Source organism: Myotis daubentonii, chromosome 15 (assembly GCF_963259705.1).
Source record: "Myotis daubentonii chromosome 15, mMyoDau2.1, whole genome shotgun sequence".
Taxonomy (NCBI): Eukaryota; Metazoa; Chordata; class Mammalia; order Chiroptera; family Vespertilionidae; genus Myotis; species Myotis daubentonii.
Genome location: NC_081854.1, coordinates 1958093 through 1980209, shown reverse-complemented (window position 1 = coordinate 1980209; position 22117 = coordinate 1958093). Strand labels below are relative to the sequence as shown.

Sequence of the window (22117 nt, the reverse complement as noted above, 5' to 3'; positions counted from 1 at the left end):
ACCTGCAGCCCTTCTAGAAGCTCCTGCGGGCTCCCTGGGCCACATTCGCATCCAGTGGAGGAGCCCTGAGCAGTGCCGCTGTGAATATCACAGCAACTGCCATCCACAGGTTAGATCGTCAATAGTCACGCCCAGCAGCACAGGGTCCCAGGCGCTCCACGACCCTTAAAATCAGCAGCAAGGGACACAGAGCGAGGAGCCAGGAAGCAGGACATGGCAGGTCTGCGTCAGCCACGTGAGCATCCCCTGAGGCAGGGACACAGAGAGCAGAAATGGAGGACAGCAGGTGTCAGTGGTAATGGGGCCGCCAGCATCAGGGTGCTGGGGGGGGGGCGCCTCTGGTCTCAGGGGATCGCACAGGGAGGCCTTGCAGGGGAGAACGTGCCACAGGCCAGGGGGTGACTCTGTGAGGGACACACCATGGAGACACCGGCTTGGGCCAGTGGGACAGTGACCTTGGCAGCAGAGATGGACCCCAAGATGGCAAAGCTCATGTTACACCCCGAGTGGGAGCAGAACCCCGTGTCTACATTTCAGTGATGAACTGGAAACTCAAGTGGCACCTCTATACATAGCACCTTCCACACTGTCTCACAGGGTTTATCCATCCCATCAGCCAAATTAGAGGGTCAGCCGTGTAAAATCATGGAGGTGTGAGAAGCAACTCACTGAAAACCAAGCTCCTACCTTGATTTTTTTCTGTAACACGCCAGAATCTCACAGAAATAGGAATGGACTAAACATACAGAAAATGGGTAAAACAACTCTTCATTCTCCAATGTGTTTATCTTCTTCTAGAAAATGACATTTCCACTCTCGCAGGAGTGATGTGACCCAAGTCCAACATCAGAACTGTGCCCATGGAAGGCGGGTATTGCTCATATCCACCCTGAGATTAAATTTACATAAAATCTTCAATATTCCTTAAAAAAGAGAGACTTCTTTCAACAGCTGCACTGCTCAAAGGGAAAACGTATTTCCTGAATAATTTCCATGTAACTTTATTAACCTCCTTAGATTAGGAACTGACTTTAACATCTCACAGGGCAGCATTCATTTCACATTGATTGTTGGGGATTTAACATGATAAATGGTATTGATGAAATGATTACCGAATAAGGATCATGATTGATGATGTCTGCATATTTATCATCTCAAATGTGATTTCACGAACCCAGGAGTTCCAGGACCCCTCTGGAGCAGCAGGGAGGGGCTGACAGGGGAGAACAGGGCCCTAGAAGGAGGCAGGAGCAGGAGGAGCCTGAACACCCATCTCTCCACACCGCGGGGTCCTGTGTGCAGGGAGCCCTGGGCCTGTGGGACAATGACGGGCAAAATGGCTCCAGTGGCTATAAGATGGGGACACCCAGACAGTGAGACCAAAGCTCTCACACAGAAGCAGGAACAGGCAGACTGTCCACCAAAAAAAAAAAATAGAAATAAAAACACCCAGCAGATGAGGGCAGAGGGCGGGACCCTGGCTTGAGCTCAGGCTGACCTGCCCAGGAAGGCGTCGCTGTCCAGGCGTCGATGATGCATTAGGACACGTGACAAGGCCTGGGGGAGGCCTGATTCCCTGTGACCACAGGTCCTGGTGGGACAGGGTTCCACTGAGGGACAAGGTCAGAGGAGCAGAGAGGTGACCCAGATGAGGAGTGTCGTCAAAGCCCACGATGCACTGAGCACTGACCACTGACCATGCACAGGCCCCGACAACACTCAGTCCTCACAGCCCCTCCTGTCCCACCGGGGACAGGCTCAGCACTGCAAACACATGGCTTCTGGAAAGTTCTCAGTGCTTCCATCCATTTCCTCTCAAACTTTAGAATCTTCTCCTTTAATTAATCCATCAACGCTCCATGGCAAGCAATGAACAAAGTCACATCAGAGTCTCATTTCAATATGGAGCAGGAAGTGGCAGCTCAGAGCAGCAGGGAGTAAAGGCAGCGATAGGGAGGGCCCAGCCCAACTCTGCTGACAGGAAAGTGTGGGGAGCAGAGCAGGCCAGCCCCCCAATCAGAGGTTCTTGAGTCAGGAAGTGGGAGCGTGAACACATCTTCCATCACTCAGTCCCCACAAGGCAGCGGCCTCACGCTGTGGAGGACAAGCATCATGAGCACATTCAGGTCAGTGGCTGTAACTGGTGACATTCTCAGAGTCCACTTCATGCTCACAGTGTCCCACTGACTCCCACCCCCCAGTCCTCCCCTCTGCCCACCCCTCCCCACGGCAGGGACTGACCTTTACAAGCCGAGAGAGACACATCAGAGCCCTGGGCGCTGTCACTGCCTGGGGGGGGGGGGCGGCACAAATGGACAGGGTCAGACCCAGGACAGAAGATTCAAGGAGTAAATATGGGGAGTGGGTTACCCCCATGGCTCCCATCTGCACTGTCACAGGTCCTCAGGGGTCACCCCTCAATACTCACTGGCAGCCTGAGCGTAGCTTCCTTCTTTTCCACCGGTGGGAAGAACAGATCCCATGAGAGACCAGGGAGGAGGCAGGGCCGTGAGGTCCTAAGGGAAGCCCTAGTCCTGGGACCCAGAGAAGTTTCCAGAACCATGTGCATGACCCAGGGCAGGATCAGGAACCCTGAGGAAGTGCATGTGTGGGGACTGGACCCACTGCCCTCCTGAGGTCTGTGCTCAGCAGGGACCTGCCCTCTGACCTGGGGCGGTTGGGAACGGGGTCCCCACCACCAGCATCATCAGGTGACAAGTGGGTCCCTCATTTCCCCACGGGCCTCACTACAGAGTAAGTGTGAGCACAGAGATCACCACACTGGCCAGCACATGTGTTGAGATGGTGCTTCCCATGAAGGAGGCAGGACACACGTCTACCTTGAACCCCCAGTGGGACAAGAAACTCAGACGCCACCCCTGCCTACTTGAGCACCTCCTCCCCCACATCACAGCTCCCAGCAGAACCAGGCCCCCAGCGATGCCCATGATGATGAAGATGAAGGTCTGAGAAGGCGGCTCTGGAGGAAGAAGGGAAGAGAGGGTGAGGGCCCCGACCCCACTGAGGTCCCCCACGGCCCCTCCGCACCCCATCTCAGGGTCAGGGGCTCGGGCAGCCCCTCGTGCTGCACATGGCACGTGTATCTCTGCTCCTCTCCAGGGGGCACCCCCACGGCCGCCCACTTCTGGAAGGTGCCGTCCCCCGAAGGCCTGGTCTCCACCAGCTCCATGTCCTGGGTCTGGTCCTCCCCGTTACACTGCCAGGTCAGGCTGATGTCCTCAGGGTAGAAGCCCAGCGCCCAGCACCTCAGGGTGACCTCATGGGCAGAGGCGGGGTGGTGGGTCACGTGTGCCTTTGGAGGGTCTGAGGGGAGGGGAGAAAATGCAGGAACTTTGCATCCACCATGGGACACTCCAGCAGCGCCCATGTGACCATCCTGAGAGTGGACAGACACCTGGGGTGGGGAAGGGAGCACACAGCCCACACACCAGCCTGGACAGAGGCACCTGGAAGGCCCTCTTAGTCTTTAGAAAGTTCTAGACTCAGAGTGACACAGCCTAGGGTAGGAGACAGGTCTCTGAGGGAGAAAAGGGATTTCTGGTCCTGACCTGGTTGGAGGCCACGTGACTCAGAAAAGCTGGGGTGAGGCCTCAGACACAGTGGGTGTGGGCAGCGCACAAGGCCTGAGGGAGAAGGTCCCCGTGGGTCCCAGAGCCCCTGCAGGTCCCATGGCACCGCTGGTGGGTTATTTCAGGGGGTCTCCCTGCACCCCAGGAGAGCCTGCACCCCTAACTGTCCCTGAGAGAAGGGGGGCCCTCTGGTACCTGACCTGACATGCAGGGGGCACCCTCCCTGACCCCAACTGGGGTGTCTGACACTGACCCCCTGTCCTGTCTCCTTGTAGGAGCCCCAGCCCCGGGGAGAGGGGGCGGCCCCAGGGCCCCTGGTACCTGCGCGCTGCAGGGTCTCGTTCCCTTTTCCAGGTAAAGGCGGAGCCACTCCACACACCGGCCCTCCAGGTAGCTCCTCCTTTGCTCTGCCTCACTGTCAGACTCTCCCTTGCGCAGGGTGATCTGAGTCGCCAGGTCGGCCGAGGTCCAGGAGGTCAAGTCCTCATTAAGGGCGATGTAGTCAGCGCCATCCTATGCGAATTGAAATTACCCGTGGAGGAGGCGCCCTTCGGGTCCCAAGTTGCAGCCATACATCCACTGGAAGGTGTGAAACCCTGACCCGGACCCGAACTCAGACACCCCCCGCGGGGACTGAATCTAAAACTGAAAATGAAATCCGGTCAAAGTCCCGATGGGCTCCTCCCGGGTCGGGTCCCGCCGCGTCGGGGTGACGCTCGGACCCGGACCGTCGGGGTGACCCCGGTCCGTCGTTGGGGCGGGGATCGTGACGGGTCCGGCGCGCTGCTCACCGTCCTCGCTCTGGTTGTAGTAGCCGCGCAGGGTCTTCAGTTTCCGTCGGGACAACTGTGCGGCTCTCTTGAATTTCCGCGTGTTCCGGTCCCAATACCCAGGCCTCTCCTGCTCCACCCACGGCTGCTGCGTCCACGGCGCCCGCGGCTCAGCCCTCGGATTCGGGGCGTCGCTGTCGAACCGCACGAACTGCGTGTCGTCCACGTAGCCGACGGAGAGGAAGCGGGGCTCCCCGCGGCCGGGCCGGGACACGATGGTGTAGAAATACCTCAGGGAGTGGGGGCCTGGGGGGCGGACGGGGGGCAGGGCCGGGGCTGGACACGCGCCTTCCCGGCCCCGCGCCCCCGCCGGGTCCCCTCGCTCCTCCCCGCACCGCCGCCCCCTCCGACCCCGCACTCACCGGCCCAGCTGGGGGTCAGGACCAGCGCCCCCGAGAGCAGCAGGAGGAGGGTGGGGGGCCTCAGGACCCGCATCCTCGGCGTCGGGGGGACGGTCTGAGTCCGGGCGCTTCCGCGGAGGAGTTATAACCGGGAGCCGCGGGGACGCTGATTGGCTGCTCTGGAAACCACTCAGCCAATGGGAGTGAGGAGTGGGGTTGCGTCACGAGTCTCCAGGAAGGAGGCGCCGACACAGGTTGGGAGAGGAGAAGTGAAACCAGGGCGCTGGGGAGTCCCCACACGGAGCTGCCCCCCAGACTCTGTCCCCGGCGGAGCCCTGAGCGCAGGCCTGGGCCCTGGGACTCGGTCCTGCCCCTCCTCCTGCGGGGCGCCGTCACCCTGTCCCCGAGGCCTGGCCCGGGCGCTGTGCTGTTCAGGGACTTTCCAAGGTTTTGGTGTCACCATCTCTGTGCGGCCTCACACACAGGCAGGCGCCCCGATAACCTTGTGTGTGTGGTGACGTCATCATAGTGACCCTCAGGGATCACACAGGGTGAGACAGTTATTAATCCATGTCGCATGTCACTGCCTGTGAGATGGTAACAGGAGTCATGTTTTTATGAAAAACACCAATTTCCCAAGTGAGCAGGAGGTGAGGGGAGGGGAGCAGCTCCCAGGTCACATCCTGGCGGTCTCCCTGGCAGACGCTGGGTTTTCACATTTGCTTCTGCGTGTTGCCTGTGATTGGGGCTGCAGCAGAGTAGGGAATAGGCGGCCTCACAGAAACGGGCAGGCGCAGGGCTGTTACTCACCTTTTCAGGTAAGTGTGGGTGGTCACCTGTGACAGTCACTGCCACCACACAAGTGGGAGCTTCTGAAAGGGCTTTGCAAAGTGAGACCTGAAACCATATTGACTATATGTTTCTTGTTTCAATTTTTTTAAATATATATTTTTGTATTTCAGAGAGGGAGAGAGAGAGAAAAATAGCAATGATGAGAAAGAATCTGATCGACTACCTCCTGCACTCCGCACACTGGAGAATTGAGATCACATTCTGGGCAGGTGCCCTTGACCTGAATCAAAACTGGGACCCTACAATAGGACCAGCCCCCCAAACGCATACAGAACGCAGCCGGGCAGGTCCAGGCTGTGGGCCTCCGCCCTGCAGGGCACTGGTCGGCCGTCCCAGGAGGGCTCCTGGGTTCTGAGCTGCAGCTGAGCACACGGGGTCTCCGAGTCATCTTCAAGGCTCCGGGGGACACAGAAACAGCCTGTGGCTTGGGGTGCCCTCAGCCGGGACCCCCCTGCCCCGCAGCTGCCCTCAGTCCTCCACGCAGCCCCGAGGCCCCACGAACCAGAGCGCCCCAGCCGCTGCTTGCGGATCTGCAGGTTCCTCAGGGCCGCCTGGGACTCGCCGGAGGCCGTGCCCGCTTGGCCCGCTGGCCGCCACGGTCTGTAGCAGCTCAGGCTGCAGGGGGAACTTGGCCTTGGGTTCAAAGTGTAGCCTGGACAGGCGGATAGCTCTTCTGAGATTCCTCCTCCCTCTCCTCCTCCTCCTCCTCCTCCTCCTCCTCCTCCAGCTCAGCTGGCTCCCCCAGAGACTCCACTCCAGCGCCCCATTCCTGCGGGCAGCCCGCGGGCACACCTGGCGGCCACTTTGGAACATCAGTGCCGCCGCCACAAGCCTGGGATGCTTTTCTCCTTGTGGTTCTAACAGCGCAGAATGGGATGTGTGTAAACGCTCTAACCCTGTCACCATGGTAACTGTGGGAGGGGAGCGCTTACTGAGTCTCAGGCGTGCACCCCCTGTGACCCACCTGGAGGGTCAAACTGACTCCCCAGCACAAACCCACCAGGCACCAGGAGGGGGTGCTGTGGGGGGGGGGCAAGGGAGGAGGAGCTCAGAGAGGTGCAGGCGGGGCTGGAGCTGGGGTGGGACCCAGGGGTTTGCTCAGACCCCTGCTGGCTCCTCTCTCACTCGCTCCCTGTCCATCAGTGGCAGCCACGTTCCAGAATGTTCTGTGACAGGAGGCTGCTGGGCCCAGAGCGCAGGAGGACAGCCAGGGGGAGGTCCCTTCACCATCAAACCACAGCTCAGTCCCTCCAGGCGCCCAGGTCCCCGCAGGAGGGAGAGTCTGCAGCGCCCCCCGCGGGTGGGACGCGGACACCCCCAGGGGCCCTGCCAGCTCCCAGGAACCAATTTCTGGGCGCTGAGCAGGGCCAGTGGGTGGAGAGGCAGGACGGGCTGAGGCGCCTCCTCCCCACGTGCCCACAGCCCCGAGGGGGAGGGGCTCCTGGAGGGTCACCCTGTGCCCCCCTTTGTGTGAGACGCCGAGTTGGGGGCGCCCGCGGCCCGGGTTCCCATCCGTGGTGTCCGGGGCCCAGCCCGGCTTCTCCCCCAAAGGCCTCGCCCTGAGGACGGTCCCAGGAGAGGGCGGACCTCAGACCTGCTGAGCCCTGAGCGCCGCGGCGGGGGCGGCGCCGTCCCCCTTCAGGCCCCAGAGGGGGACCAGCGGCCCAGGAGCCGGGCCTGGTGGTGGGCGGCTCCTCCTGGGCCCCGACCCGCGGGGGCCCCTCCCAGGAGGGAGGTGCAGGCGCCTCCGCTGGGTGGACGCGGCTCCGAGTCCCCAGCTCCGGCTGCGGGCAGCGCAGGAAACACCACTTCCCTTTGGGGTTCCGGTCCCCACACCTGCTTACTTCTCCCCCAGGGAGTCTGCGGGCGGAGGAGGGGGAGCTGGGGCCCCTTTGCCAGGACCCCCGTGGAGGTGGGGCCTCTGCCCCCCTCCCCCATCGGCCTCCTGCAGCTCCCGCCCGCGGGGACCTGAGTGTGAGGAGCCCGGGGAGCTCAGTGGGAAGCGTCCGCCCTGGGCTCCTGGGCCTTTAAAGCTTCACCTGAGTCGCGGGCCTGTGGCGAGTTCCCTGTGCAGAGCGCCCCCCGCGGGAGGGACGCGGCTCCTGCAGCCACACCTTCGGGCGCCAACAGGGGGCAGCAAAGGGCATGTTCACCCCAAAGGCCACGCCTCCCAGCGCCCAACCTCAAGGCTTTAAGTGGGGGTGTGGTTTGTTTTCTCTATAATGTGTGTGTGGTCCCCATAATTGAAGTGCATTCTCCCTGAGTGTGAGCCTCAGGGCGCTGACCCCACAGGCACCCATTTCGCAGGATCCTGCGCGTTCTGGGCTGTGTGCGCGGCCATGGCCTCTCCCTCCGTGATCAGGACAGTTGATCAGTGCGGCTCCTTTTCTCACTGAAAACTGTGCTCAGCAGGAGGGAGCCCCTCCCTCTCTCTCAGAAAGAGGGGGCTCCTCCGGGAGCCAGAGCTGGTGGCCTTGCTGAGGGGCCCGGGCGGGTTGCCACGGGGACAGGGCAAGGCGGGAGGGCGGGAGGCAGGGATGTCTCCAGCCGCGTCCCCTGCAGCTGTGAGACCGAGAGGAGGGCGGCCCCCAGGCGCGTGGCGACTTGGGGAGGAGGTGACTCTGTTGGGGGAGAAGCCCCTTCCCCTCCACATGGAGCGGCTCCTGCTCTGAGTCACCGCCCGCGTCTCTGGGACTCGCCATCGCCCAGCGCAGCCCGTCCCCTGTGCGTCCCTGGAGACAGCACAGCGCACGCCGCTCCCTGAACCCGCCGCCTCTGGGGACACAGCGCCCGGCACGCGAGGAGCCCCCGCGGGGCGCAGGGCGACCCAGGAAGCCTTCCCGGAGGGGGCGGCGGGAAGGACCAGCCCAGGACTCAGACCCACAGATCTGCTGGGAGCCGCGCGGCCTCCTTTCCGGGTCCCCGGCCGCCCGACTGGCCCTCCTGGGACCGGCCCGTCCCTCCACCCGCGTCCGGGACGCCGTCCGCCGTCCTTCCTCGGCTCCTGGGCCTCGGCCTGTCGGGGGTCCGGGGGCCCCGCGCGGAGGTCAGCGCTGGGGGAGGCGGGGCCGCGGGGCGGTCTGGAGCCGGAGGATGAGTCCGGCTCCGGGTCCAGCCCCGCGCAGGCGTCCGGGGCCCCGGGGCGCGCAGCCCCCAGACCCGGCACCCAGCGAGCAGCGAGGGCGGTCGCGGGGCTCCGGCGGGAGCCCTTTTGGGGACGCGGCCCGGGCGCCGCGGGGAGAGCTGGGCCTTTGCCCGCCCCGCCGGCGGCTGAGGTTGGGCCGGTGCCCCCCGCATCCCGGTGAGCGCCCCGACGCCAGCGCGCCGCTCCTGCCCCTCGGCAGAGCCCCCCGACGCCGGGGCGGTCCCTGGCAGCGAGGAGCTAGAGTCGAGGTCGGGGTCAAGGTCGGAGTTGGGGGCGGGGCTGAGGGGACGGCAGGGGCTCCCGGGGCAGCGGCCGGGACCCCGGTTCCCCTGCCCCTTCCTGGGCCCCGGGCCGCAGATGCTCACGTGGCAGCCCACACTCCCTACCCCTCCCCCCGCCCCCGGCGTCTGAGCAGAAGGTCCTTGAGGTTGGTGGCGGCCCCGCGGGGAGGATGGGCTGCGAGGAAGCGAGCGCTGTGGCCGCAGCCCGCCCTGCTCTGTCCTGTCTTTATTGGCGCTGAAGGTGTGATCACCTCCCCACAGGCACCTGAGGGACAGTCACATGTGATGATACACACACAGACACGCACACACATACACATACGCACACACGCACATACACACACATGCACACATACTCGTACACACGCACACACTGTGTATATATATGTTCTGGTTAATTCTCACGGGAAAATGTTTTCCAGTGATTTCTCCAGCACAGAGAGGGAGGAGGAGCGGGAGAGGGAGGGAGGAGGGGGAGAGGAAGGGAGGCCCCAGGAAGGAGAGATGCGGGGACTCGTGCCTCCCGCGGAGAGGAGTCTGCCCCCAGCGCGGCCCTTGCCGAGGACCAGCGCCCAGGACTCTGTGGCCCGAGGGCGGCCCGGCCAGGGCAGCAGCCTCTGTCAGGGGACCGTCCCCCAGGCTCTCTGACCATCAGCACTGTCAGCTGCGGCCCCTGGTGGGGTCAGATGGTGGGGCGCCACCCCTCCCCCCACAGTGCGCAGGCTCCCAGACAGGCTCCCCCAGGAGCAGGTCCCCCCCCCCGCCCCCATCTGGGGGCAGGAGACAGCGGGGTAGGGCTCTCTCTCCCTCAGTCTCTCTCACTCCTGCCCTCTCCCAGCGGTTATCAACCTGTGGGTCACGACCATCGGAAAACAAGTATAGCATATCAGATATTTACATCATGATTCAAAGCAGTAGCAAAATTAGTTATGAAGTAGCAACGAAAATAATTTTATGGTTGGGGGTCCCCACACCATAAGGGTTGCGGCATGAGGAAGGTTGAGAACCACTGCATCAGCCCCTCCCTTCCCGCCCAGCTCAGGGCCTGCCCCTCAGAGCCTGGCTGTGGGCACAGGGCAGCCCTGGGAGGCTCTGCCCTCACCTCCTCAGGCCGCACATGCCCTCAGGGTGCCCCTCCCCACCTGCTGACAGTGCGCCTCTCCCTCCCCTTTGCAGTCATTACTTAAATATTTTAATTAAAATGCTCTCTATTTCTTCTCTCACCTCCACTCACTGTGCAGGTTTTTGGGTTTTGTTTCCAAAGATGAACCAACACTGTCCCCGCCCACTTGTTCTTCTGTGATGGGTCCCCCCACCCCTCCCACAGGTGGGCCCCCCTCCCCTGGGACCTGGGACCAGCTCTGGGGACCAGAACAGGACGGAGGTGACAGAGCCTCACTTCTGAGGTTCTGACATGAAGGGCCTGTGGGTCTCACACGTGGTGCTGGGAGAGACAAAGAGAGATAAACATCGATGTGAGAAAGATATATCGATCGGTTGGGGGCCAGGGACTGAGCCTGCAAGTGAGGCACGTGCCCTTGACCAGTATTTAACTTGGGACCCTTCAGTCTGCGGGTCAATGCTCTATCCACTGAGCCAAACCGGTCAGGCCTATATTTTGATTTTGATTTTTCAATTACAGTTCAATATTATATGGGTTTCTGGCATACATCGTAGTGGTTAAACATTTGTATCATTCATCCAGTGAGCCCCCCCAAAAGTTTGGTCCCAACATGGCAGCACCCATCGTTATTAACAATCTTCTTGACTATTTACCCAATGCATGTAATCACATTTTGTCTAGAAAACAGACTCCTTTTCCCTGAGTCCACATCAAAGACCCCCAAGACTGCCCGGAGAATGACGTTTGGGGACAAGGATCCTGGAGGCCACAAAGCCCGACTAGAGCACGGAGGATTCACAGGGTTCTCCCTCGGTATTTCCTCAGGCTCGACATGAAGGATCTGAACGCAGAAACCATGATGTTGTTCACGACTGTAACAAACAAAAACAGCCACCTGCACGTCACGGACCAATCTTGGGCGAAGAAGGAAGGCAGGGAAGTCAGTTGTAATCTGGGGGACGTAAGTCTTTCTCGGTCCGTCCTGCGGCTGCCTGACCTGCCTTGGCATTTAGTCTCTTCAGACTCGAGAAGAAATCAGCCACGGTTCTGAGGACCTGCCTCCCTCCTGCCCTCCCTACACTGTGTTGGGCAGGAATTCCCGTCGCGGCTGGGAAAACGAGTTACAGTTTCTTGTCAATATTTGTTTGGGGACTTGATGGATCAACAACTTTCTCTGTAAAACTCCTACACTGTCGACAAGAGTAAGAAACCCATCCTGTGAAGCAATAAAAGGTCACAATGCATCGGGATAACGTTCCCTTCCTTCTATCCAGGGGGCGTGTGGAGTCACTGATTGAATTGGAGGCCGGTGATCCCTTCACTCCTGTCCAGGGAGAGTTGCCAACAGGTACCCCTCGGCGTCCCTTGCGAAGAAACTCTCAGGTTCCATTCCCACCTTTGTGTTTCTACATCGACTGCTTCACCTGATTTCCTGACCCTCCCATGGAATTGCTTCCCTTATCTCACCCGTCTCTGCTCAGGAATGTACAGGTGTCCCATGGGGCAGTGACTCGCCCTAAACTCCAAGATATGTGAGATCCCTGTAACCTCATTAAGTCCTCTCCTTTTATTATTTCTTTCAAAGGGGAGGTGGGAGAGTTGGCATCTGGAATAACTTTCCCGGCTGTGACAGCCCATGTGTGGCACCGCATTGGGAAGCATTGGGGGACACGGTAGGAGTGCCCAACCAGTGAAAGGGAGCCATCATGTAAGTTGGGTGGTTTGAGGTACACAAGGGCTGAAAATCTCTTCCTGGAGAACAAGTACATTCTCACCAACATGGGTAGGGGCTGTCTTTTCTCCACACTTTTTGAGGTGTCTCTCCGTTCGGTCCATCTGTCCTTCTGAGCCTTTCACTCTCTCCCTTGTCCCATGTGTGATCTCCTGTCATCCTGTCGGTGACGCTCAGCCTCTGACTCCCCGACACCCCATCCTGCTCTCCGTCTCCAGGTGCAGGGAGTGCAGCCAATGCATTTTCCACCAGGTTTGGAACAACTTACTTTCCCACCAGGAACATATGAGACAGAACGAGTCCACATTCTGGTGAACAATTGGTTTTGTCTGACTCTGTCATTCTCAATGCTGGGAGGTGGGCAGCAATGTCACATTAGGGCTGAATGCAAGTTCTCCTCTGACTACAACTGTTGGGCAATTTTCCTAAGTGTCCGGGCCATGTAACCATCCTCAGAGGACGATGGATTGGACACAGTGTTCATGAGTAGGTGGGACTCTAGTAAGGTGCCAGCATCTGCAATTATTGGGACACTGTTGCTATTAATGGATCTGAGAAAGTGTCTGGTCTTTGCCCCTGGCTCCTGGCACTGAGCTCCTAAAACCCTGGGCATCTCCTGAGTGAGGAGTGTCTTTGGGACGCTGATGAGATGGCTCTTGGCTGAGGGTCCTGGAGAGAGTCAGGGTGGGGGCTGGTCCCCAGAAAGACCAAGCTGATCAGAGGGTTGGAACCTTCAGGCCCTAGAAGGAGGCAAGAGCAGGAGGAGCCTGAAATGTATCTCTCCAACCAGAATCCTGTGTGCAGGGACACCTGGGCCAGCGGGACAATGACGGCAACAATGAGCCCTGATACCGTCAGACGGGGACACCCAGAGAATGAGACCGAAACTCCTACACAAACGCAGTAACAGGCATCATATCCACAAAAGCAAAGAAACAACAAACACCCAGGAGAGAGGTTCTGAGGGCCTGACCCCGACCTGAGCCTCGGATGACGAGGGGCCTGGAGATGTGATTCATTCGAACAAGTGACAAGGCCTGTGTGTCCCTGTGAGCGCAGGTCCTGGTGGGACAGGGAGCACTGAGGGACACGGTCAGAGGAGCAGAGAGGTGACCCGGCCGAGGAGTGACCACGTCAAAGCCCACGATGCACTGAGCACCACCTGGGCACAGGCCCCGACCACACTCCGTCCTCACAGCCTCTCCCGTCCCCCCTGCAAAGAGCACAAAACACACAGGAATCTGCAGAATCCTTGGTGCTTCCATTTATTTCCTCTGAGAAAATAATTAATTAAAGGGTCTCCTTTAATTACCCGTCACCCGTCACGGCAAGAATGAAAACACCAGGCCAATCCACAGTCTCATTTCAATACAAAGCAGGAAGTGGCAGCTCAGAGCCCCAGGGAGGAAAGGCAGGGATGGGGAGGGCCCAGCCCGCCTCAGCTGACAGGAAAGTGTGGGGAGCAGAGCAGGCCAGCCCCCCCATCAGAGGTTCTTGAGTCAAGAAGTGGGAGCGTGAACATCTTCCATCACTCAGTCCCCACAAGGCAGCGGCCTCACGCTGTGGAGGACAAGCATCATGAACACATTCAGGTCAGTGGCTGTCACTGGTGACATTCTCAGAGTCCACTTCATGCTCACGGTGTCCCACAGACACCCCACCACCCAGTCCTCCCCTCTGCCCACCCCTCCCCACGGCAGGGACTCACCTTTAGAAGCCGAGAGAGACACATCAGAGCCCTGGCTGCTGTCACTGCCTGGAGGGCAGGGGACAAACACCAAGAGAGGGTCAGAGCCCCAGGGCAGGAGACTAAGGAGGAACTATGCGGGGGGGGGGGGGGTCCCCTATGGCTCCCATCTGCACTGTCCCAGGGACTCAGGGGTCCCCCCTCCATACTCACTGGCAGCCTGAACGTAGCTCCATCCTTTCCCACCTGCGGGAAGAAAACATCCCGTGAGAGACCAGGGAGGAGGCAGGGCCATGAGGCCCTAAAGGAAGGCCTAGTCCTGGGCCCCAGAGAAGTTTCCAGAACCCTGTGTATAGACCCAGGGCAGGATCAGGAAACCTGAGGGAAGTGCATGTGTGAGGACGGGACCCACCGCCCTCCTGGAGGTCTGTGCTCAGCAGGGACCTGCCCTCTGACCTGGGACTGCTGGGCACGGGGTCCCCACCACCAGCATCATCAGGTGATAAGTGGGTCCCTCATTTCCCACGGGCCTCACTACGGAGTAAGTGTGAGCACAGAGCCCCACACTGGCCAGCACACGCGTGGGAATGGTGCTTCCCGAGAATGAGGCGGGACGCACGTCTACCTGGGCTTGAACCCCAGTGGGACAGACACTCAGACCCCACCCCTGCCCACCTGAGTGCCTCCTCCCCCACATCACAGCTCCAGCCACAGCTCCCAGCAGAACCAGGCCCCCAGCTATGCCCATGATGATGATGATGAAGGTGTGAGAAGGCGGCTCTAGGGGGAGAAGGGAAGGGAGGGTGAGGGCCCTGACCCCAGGCCTCAGCCCCCACCCCACGGAGGTCCCCCAGGGCCCCTGCTGCCCCGAGAAGAGGCTCTGTGCCCACGGCCCCTCCTCACCCCATCTCAGGGTCAGGGGCGCGGGCAGCCCCTCGTGCTGCACATGGCACGTGTATCTCTGCTCCTCTCCAGGGGGCACCCCCACGGCCGCCCACTTCTGGAAGGTGCCGTCCCCCGCAGGCCTGGTCTCCACCAGCTCCATGTCCTGGGTCTGGTCCTCCCCGTCACGCTGCCAGGTCAGGCTGATGTCCGCAGGGTAGAAGCCCAGCGCCCAGCACCTCAGGGTGACCTCATGGGCAGAGACGGGGTGGTGGGTCACGTGTGCCTTTGGAGGGTCTGAGGGGAGGGGAGGAAATGCAGGAACTTTGCATCCGCCATGGGACACTCCAGCAGCGCCCATGTGACCATCCTGAGAGTGGACAGACACCTGGGGTGGGGGAGGGAGCACACAGCCCACACACCAGCCTGGACAGAGGCACCTGGAAGGATCTCCTAGTCTTTAGAAAGTTCTAGAATCAGAGAGACACAGCCCAGGGTAGGAGGCCACGTGACTCAGAAAAGCTGGGGTGACGCTTCAGACACAGTGGGTGTGGGCAGCGCACAAGGCCTGAGAGAGAAGGTCCCAGAGGGTCCCAGAGCCCCTGCAGGGTCCATGGGAACCGCTGATGGGTTATTTCAGGGGGTCTCCCTGCACCCCAGGAGAGCCTGCACCCCTAACTGTCCCTGAGCGGAGGGGGGCCCTCTGGTACCTGACCTGGACATCCAGGGGGCTCCCTCCCTGACCCAAGGAGGGGTGTCTGACCCTGACCCCCTGTCCTGTCTCCTTGTAGGAGCCCCAGCCCCGGGGAGAGGGGGCGGCCCCAGGGCCCCTGGTACCTGCGCGCTGCAGGGTCTCCTTCCCTTTGTCCAGGTAAAGGCGGAGCGACTCCACACACAGGCCCTCCAGGTAGCTCCTCCTTTGCTCTGCCACACCGGCCGCCTCCCACTTGCGCTTGGTGATCTGAGCCGCCACGTCGGCCGCGGTCCAGGAGGCCAGGTCCTCGTTCAGGGCGATGTAGTCGGCGCCGTCGTAGGCCCACTGACTGTACCCGTGGAGGAGGCGCCCATCGGGTCCCAGGTCGCAGCCATACATCCACTGGAAGGTGTGAGACCCTGACCCCGCCCCGCGGTCAGCCCCGCCCCGCGGTCACCCCGCCCCGCGGTCAGCCCCGCCCCGCGGTCACCCCGCCCCGCCCGCCCCGCGGTCACCCCGCCCCGCCCCGCCCCGCGGTCACCCCGCCCCGCGGTCACCCCGCCCCGCCCCGCCCCGCGGTCACCCCGCCCCGCCCCGCGGTCACCCCGCCCCGCCCCGCCCCGCGGGGACTGAATCTAAAACTGAACGTGAAATCGGGTCAAAGTCCCCGCGGGCTCCTCCCGGGTGGGGGCCGGGCGGGTCCCGCCGCCTCGGGGTGACGCTCGGACCCGGACCCTCGGGGCGACCCCGGCCCGTCCGTGGGGTGGGGGGTCGTGAGGGGCCCGGCGCGCGGCTCACCGTCCTCGCTCTGGTTGTAGTAGCCGCGCAGGTTCTTCAGTCCCACTCGGTAAGTCTGTGCGGTTCCCTTGGCCCTCAGCGTCTCCCGGTCCCAATACCCCGGGTCCTCCTCCTCCACCCACGGCTGCTGCATCCACGGCGCCCGCGGTTCCGCCCTCGGATTCGGGGCGTCGCTGTCGAACCGCACGAACTGCGTGTCGTCCACGTAGCCGACTTCGAGGTACCGGGGCTCCCCGCGGCCGGGCCGGGACACGGCGGTGCTGAAATACCTCAGGGAGTGGGGGCCTGGGGGGCGGACGGGGGGCAGGGCCGGGGCTGGACACGCGCCTTCCCGGCCCCGCGCCCCCGCCGGGTCCCCTCGCTCCTCCCCGCCCGCCGCCCCCTCCGACCCCGCACTCACCGGCCCAGCTGGGGGTCACGACCCGCGCCCCCGAGAGCAGCAGGAGGAAGGCGAGTGGCCTCCAGATCCGCATCCTCGGCGTCGGAGGGGAAGATCTGAGTCCCGGCACTTCCGCGGAGGAGTTATAACCGGGAGCCGCGGGGACGCTGATTGGCTGCTCTGGAACCCACTCGGCCAATGGGAGTGAGAAATTGGACCGCGTCACGAGTCTCCAGGAAGGAGGCGCAGACACAGGTTGGGAGAGAAGTGAAACACAGGTGCTGGCGGGTCCCCACCACGGAGCTGCCCCCCAGACTCTGTCCCCTGCGGAGCCCTGAGCGCAGGCCTGGGCCCTGGGACTCGGTCCTGACCCTCCTCCCGCGCGGGGCGCCGTCACCCTGTCCTCGAGGCCTGGCCCAGGCGCCGACCAAGAAAACAGGAAGAGACCCAGGCTCCGCCCGCCGGCCTCCTCTTCCGCCCCCGCAATCCCCACCCTGGAACCCCCGCCCCGCCCGCCGCGGACTCTTCCGCAGGGAAACTCCCCGCAGGGAACGCGGTGCGGGCGCGGGAGCTCGTCCTGGGAGTGGAGGCAGCGGGCAGGGCCTCCTCTCTAATCACCGCCGAGCGCTGCCCGAACAGGGAAGAGAGAGAGAGTCAGAGACCAGACTCCCGGGGCCTAAGGACCACAGCGGGGGCACAACCTCGGAAAGCTCACACCCGCGAGCTCCTCCGTAAAAGACGGGGTGCGGGCCCCTGGGACCCGAATGCGTGTGAGCAGCACTGCAGCCGCCTCACAATGCCCCTCATCCCGCATCCGCACGGGGCACCGGTGATCGTCCTCAATACAACACCGCATTTCAGCCCCGGCCGGTTAGCTCAGTGGATAGAGCACCAGCCTGTGGACTTAAGGATCCTGTCAAGGGCACATGCCAGGGTGTGGGCTCGATCCCCAGTGGGGGGCGTGCAGGAGGCAGCTGATCCATGATTCTCTCTCATCGTTGATGTTTCTCTCTCTCTCCCTTGCTGTCTGAAATCAGTAAAAGTATTTTAAAAAATAATAAAATAAAATAAAGGTTTTTGGTTTTTTTAAAAAAAACCTGCCTTTCAGCAGGAGCATGTACACCCCGGCTGTGAGCCGGCCTCCCAGGGGCAGAGAGCGCAGGGGGCGGGCGGGGGGTGTCCTAGACTCAGCGCGGGGGGTGTCCTAGACTCAGCGCGGAGCAGGGACAGCCCAGATGGGTGTGTGGAGGGGGGCGGGGAGCCTGGAGCCTAAGTCGGCTTCCGCGGAGCCAGGGCCCTGCCTCAGTCTCCCTGCTGTTGTCAGTCTTCCTTGGGAAGAAGCCTGTGAGAGGCGGGCTCCCAGATCAAACTGGGGGGCAGATTAGAGAGCCCAGCAGCGGGGCCTCCATCCCTTAGGCGCCCTGGGGTGAGGGTCCCGGCGGGCCTTCACCTGAGCGAGTGGAGGGAGACACTGACCAGAGAGGCAGGGGCAGGCGGCTGGACCAACACCCTGGGGGGGGGGGGGGGCTGTGCGGACCTGGCCGATCCTGGGCTGAGAACTCCAGGGGCACAGAGGGAAGGCTCAGGGGACAGGGGAGGGGTGTGCGGAGCCGGGGAGGTGAGCCAGCGGCATGTGTGGGGGACCAGGGGGACCAGGGTGCCGGGCAGACAGGGGCGGGGACAGAAGGAGGTTCGTCCTGGTGGATTGGGGCAGATGCTGGTGAGTGTGAGGGAGGGGGGAGGGGCAGGGCCTGGGGCTCTCGCTGGGGATAGGGATGGGGAGGTTGGGATGGTGGTGCCTTAGATCCAGTATGTGCAACCTTTCTTTATTTTGTTAAAAAATATATTTTTTTTATTGATTTCACAGAGGAAGGGAGAGGGAGATAGAGAGAAACATTAATGATGACAGAGAATCATGGATCGGCTGCCCCCTGCACGCCCCCTACTGGGGATGGAGCCCACAACCTGGGCATGTGCCCTGACCGGGAATTGGACCTGGGACCCTTCAGTCCACAGGCTGGTGCTCTATCCACTGAGCCGAACTGGCCAGGGCTGCGGAGCCTTTCTTGCGCCCTGGATTATGGGATGCTGCGTCTGGAGGAGGGGAGGGGGTCTCAGGCCTACCTGCTGTTGGAGGTTGACTTCTGGGGCCCCAGGTGTGACCCTGGCACAGGGCCCCTCTTCTGTCCTGTGGAGGGGACCCGGGCCCAGGGGAGCTGTGCTTTGAGCCCAATAGTCTCATGCACTTCTCCTCACTGTGAGAGGTTCTGTAGACCTGGAGATGTTGTTCCCAAATAAGAGATGATTTTATTTCAGTCCTGGCTGGTGTGGCTCAGTGGATACAGCATCGGCCTTCAGACTGAAGGGTCTCAGGTTCGATTCCAAATGGCACATGTCTGGGTTGTGGGCTCAATCCCCAGTGATTCTCTCTCATCATTGATGTTTGTGTCTCTCTCCCCCTCTCCCTTCCTCTCTCTCTGAGCAATAAAAATATATTAAAAATAAATAATAAATAAGAGAAACAGGAAATTTTACCTTAAAAAAAGGGATTATTATATTTCAAAAAACTGAGTTTAAAAAAAACACAAACAGAAATATTCCCTAGTCAGTGTGGCTCACTGGCACACTGCAATGAGAGCATCAGCCTGCAGACCAAAGAGTCCTGGGTTCGATTCCGGTCAAGGACACGTACATCGGTTGCAGGCTCCTCCCATCACAGGCCCTGGACAGGGCTCATGCAGGAGGCAACCAATCCATGTGTTTCTCTCTGTCTTTCCCTCTCTCTTCCACTTTCCCTAAAAATCAATGGAAAAATATCCTCGGGCGAGGATTAACAACAACAAAATAATAATAATAATAATAATAATAATAATAATAATAATAATAACACAAACAGAAATAGGGTAGAGAAGAAAGTGTTTCTACATCGCAGTTTTGGGTGGTGCTGCCCTCTGGGGGATGGAGAGGGGTTGCGGTGAGGGGGTGGGACCCTCAGAGGGAGCCAGGGCTCCTGGGGCTCCCCTTCTCCAAATGAAGGACATTTGCAGGACAATGTGGAGCCTTTCCCGTCACTCTGACACTTTATCATACCAGAGGCTGCAGTTATTCTGTGTATAATAATAATAGTGATGGATGGAAGGGTTATTCTTTAAGGGTGGATCCTGAACTGTTTAGGGTGACGGTCATGGTGTGGGCAGGCGGTTTTCAAATATTTCAGCAAATATTTGTAGAAATAGACACACAAAACAAATGGGGCAGTGACTAAAGTGGTGGCATCCAGGGTGAGCACTGCGTTCTTTCAGACGGCAGGTGTCTTTGGACCTTTTCACAATAATTGGGAGAAAGTTTTCAAAATGATAACGCATCCCGACATGGGAAACGTTCTCATCATCATGTTGCATGAGAGTGAGGCGTCCAGTGTGTGTGTGTGTGTGTGTGTGTGTGTGTGTGTGTGTGTGTGTGTGTGAATGTCAGTGTGTGTGTGAGAATGTCAGTGTGTGTGTGTGTGTGTGAGAATGTCAGTGTGTGTGTGTGTGTGAGAATGTCAGTGTGTGTGTGTGAGAATGTCAGTGTGTGTGTGTGTGTGAGAATGTCAGTGTGTGTGTGTGAGAATGTCAGTGTGTGTGTGTGTGTGTGAGAATGTCAGTGTGTGTGTGTGAGAATGTCAGTGTGTGTGTGTGTGTGAGAATGTCAGTGTGTGTGTGTGTGTGTGTGTGTGAGAATGTCAGTGTGTGTGTGAGAATGTCAGTGTGTGTGTGTGAGAATGTCAGTGTGTGTGTGTGTATGAGAATGTCAGTGTGTGTGTGTGTGTGTGAGAAAGTCAGTGTGTGTGTGTGTGTGAGAATGTCAGCGTGTGTGTGTGTGTGAATGTCAGTGTGTGTGCGTGTGAGAATGTCAGTGTGTGTGTGTGTGTGAGAATGTCAGTGTGTGTGTGTGTGTGTGAGAATGTTAGTGTGTGTGTGTGAGTGAGAATGTCAGTGTGTGTGTGTGTGTGTGAGAATGTCAGTGTGTGTGTGTGTATGAGAATGTCAGTGTGTGTGTGTGTGTGTGTGAGAAAGTCAGTGTGTGTGTGTGTGTGTGAGAGAATGTCAGCGTGTGTGTGTGTGTATGAGAATGTCAGTGTGTGTGTGTGTATGAGAATGTCAGTGTGTGTGTGTGTGTGAGAATTCAGTGTGTGTGTGTATGAGAATGTCAGTGTGTGTGTGTGTGTATGAGAATGTCAGTGTGTGTGTGTGTGTGTGTGTGTGTGTGTGAGAATGTCAGTGTGTGTGCGTGGTGTCTGCGTGGCGATCACTCACTCAGTCACTCAGAGGGGTGTTAAAGGAACCGCCAGGCGGTCTCAGGCGGCGGAGATGCAGCTGTGCAAGGGCAGGCCAGTCCCTGTGCTCACAGAGCTCATGTGCTCCCAGAGGGACAGGCGGCAGCAAGGATGTGCCTGTAACAGATGTGATGGGCCCTGGCCCGGGAGCTCAGTGGTTAGAGCATCGTCCCCATAAGCCAACGTTGTGGGTTCAATCCCTGGTCAGGGCACATGCCAGAAGCAACCAATGAATGCATAGACGAGTGGAACAACAAAGCGATGTTTTTCTCTCTCTCCCTCCCTCTCGCTATCCCTAAAATGAATGAATGAATCAATCAATCAATCAATCAATCAGATATGCGTTAGTGACCTGTGTGTGAAGGACAGCAGGCAGGGCGGGGCTAGAGGAGGCTGGGGCGCCTGGCAGGGGCAGGGCAGGGAGGGCCTCTGGGGGGACAGTGAGGACACCGGGAGGGGGGCTGCCTGGGGGGGGCAAGCTTTCCGCCTGGATGGAGCCCGCTGGGCCCATGCGCCTGAGGGACTGGGAGGAGCTGGGTGTGCGCAGCAGGGGCCACAGCTGTGCTGACCGCTCCTGACCTGGAACAGGCCCTGCAAACGCGACCTGTTTTGACAAGCTCACCCCAGGCCTTCCCAGGGGCTGTGGTAGGAAATGCCCCCCCACACCCACCCCAGGCCCCGGGCCCCTGCCAGAGATGAGCATGCCAGCCCTCCCCCCTTTCTTGTGACCTGGACCTGAATCTAACCTGGGATGCTTCTGTCATCAGGCCAATGCTCTATCCACTGAGCAAAACCGGCTAGGGACGTTAATTTAACATTTTATTTATTTATTTATTTATTTAAAAAATATATATTTTATTGATTTTTCACAGAGAGGAAGGGAAAGCGATAGAGAGTTAGAAATATCGATGAGAGAGAAACATCGATTAGCTGCCCCCTGCACACCCCCTGCTGGGGATGTGCCAGCAACCAAGGTACATGCCCTTGACGAGAATCAAACCTGGGACCCTTCAGTCCACAGGCCGATGCTCTATCCACTGAGCCAAACCGGTCGGGGCTCATTTAACATTTTAAATGAATTGATGCAAAGGGGAGGGAGAGGCGCCCTGTCAGCAGGTGGGGAGGGGGGCACCCTGAGGGCATGAGCCACCCTGAGGCGGTAAGGGCTGAGCCAGGCGGGTGTGTGAGGGCAGCGCCTCCCAGGGCCCCCCTGTACCCACAGCCAGGCTCTGAGGGGCAGGCCCTGAGCTGGGCGGGAAGGAGGAGCCGATTCTTTAGAGAGAGGGCAGGAGAGAGAGAGAGAGAGAGAGAGAGAGAGAGAGAGAGAGAGAGAGAGAGAGAGAGATGGAGGTGAGAGAGAAACATCTATGGCTTACCTCCCATAGCCACCAATCGGAAATCAAACCCCCTACCTAGGTATGTACCCTGTGTAGGATTTGAACCTGAAAATTTTGGTTGTAGGAGA

General features: G+C 59.9%; 3 protein-coding genes and 1 long non-coding RNA gene across 19 annotated transcripts in view; 1 reads left to right on the top strand and 3 right to left on the bottom strand.

Annotated features, from left to right (window-relative positions):
• LOC132216033 (saoe class I histocompatibility antigen, A alpha chain-like) overlaps positions 1–16729 on the bottom strand; it is a 133172-nt gene extending 116443 nt beyond the window's left edge. For 2 of the 16 annotated variants that reach the window (XM_059665041.1, XM_059665042.1), the window contains exons 1-7: positions 16356–16729; positions 15956–16240; positions 15301–15576; positions 14485–14760; positions 14257–14361; positions 13795–13827; positions 2242–2289 (exon numbers count right to left, since the gene is read on the bottom strand). In XM_059665041.1, the coding sequence (XP_059521024.1) occupies positions 2242–2289; positions 13795–13827; positions 14257–14361; positions 14485–14760; positions 15301–15576; positions 15956–16240; positions 16356–16428 (1096 nt within the window). In that variant the 5' untranslated portion in view covers positions 16429–16729. Of the gene's footprint in view, positions 1–767; positions 2095–2241; positions 2290–13143; positions 13455–13602; positions 13651–13794; positions 13828–14256; positions 14362–14484; positions 14761–15300; positions 15577–15955; positions 16241–16355 lie in introns of those variants that run through there. The other 14 variants (XM_059665048.1, XM_059665049.1, XM_059665039.1 and 11 more) reach the window with 13 other exon arrangements.
• On the top strand, positions 1535–13305 carry LOC132216064 (uncharacterized). The gene is made up of 2 exons (XR_009448696.1): positions 1535–1639; positions 13004–13305. It is a non-coding gene; the product is annotated as an uncharacterized LOC132216064 (long non-coding RNA).
• Positions 3188–5030, bottom strand: LOC132216058 (class I histocompatibility antigen, Gogo-C*0202 alpha chain-like). Its single transcript, XM_059665108.1, has 4 exons — positions 4783–5030; positions 4382–4696; positions 3912–4186; positions 3188–3324 (listed from the first exon to the last, which is right to left on the bottom strand). The coding sequence occupies exons 1-3, from the start codon at positions 4853–4855 to the stop codon at positions 4119–4121; spliced, it is 456 nt and encodes a 151-aa protein (XP_059521091.1). The 5' UTR covers positions 4856–5030; the 3' UTR covers positions 3188–3324; positions 3912–4118.
• Positions 13144–22117, bottom strand: part of LOC132216037 (popy Class I histocompatibility antigen, A-1 alpha chain-like) — a 296300-nt gene continuing 287326 nt past the window's right edge. The window contains exon 8 of the mRNA XM_059665064.1: positions 13144–13454. Within this exon, the coding sequence (XP_059521047.1) occupies positions 13450–13454 (5 nt within the window). The 3' untranslated portion in view covers positions 13144–13449. The remainder of the gene's footprint in view (positions 13455–22117) is intronic.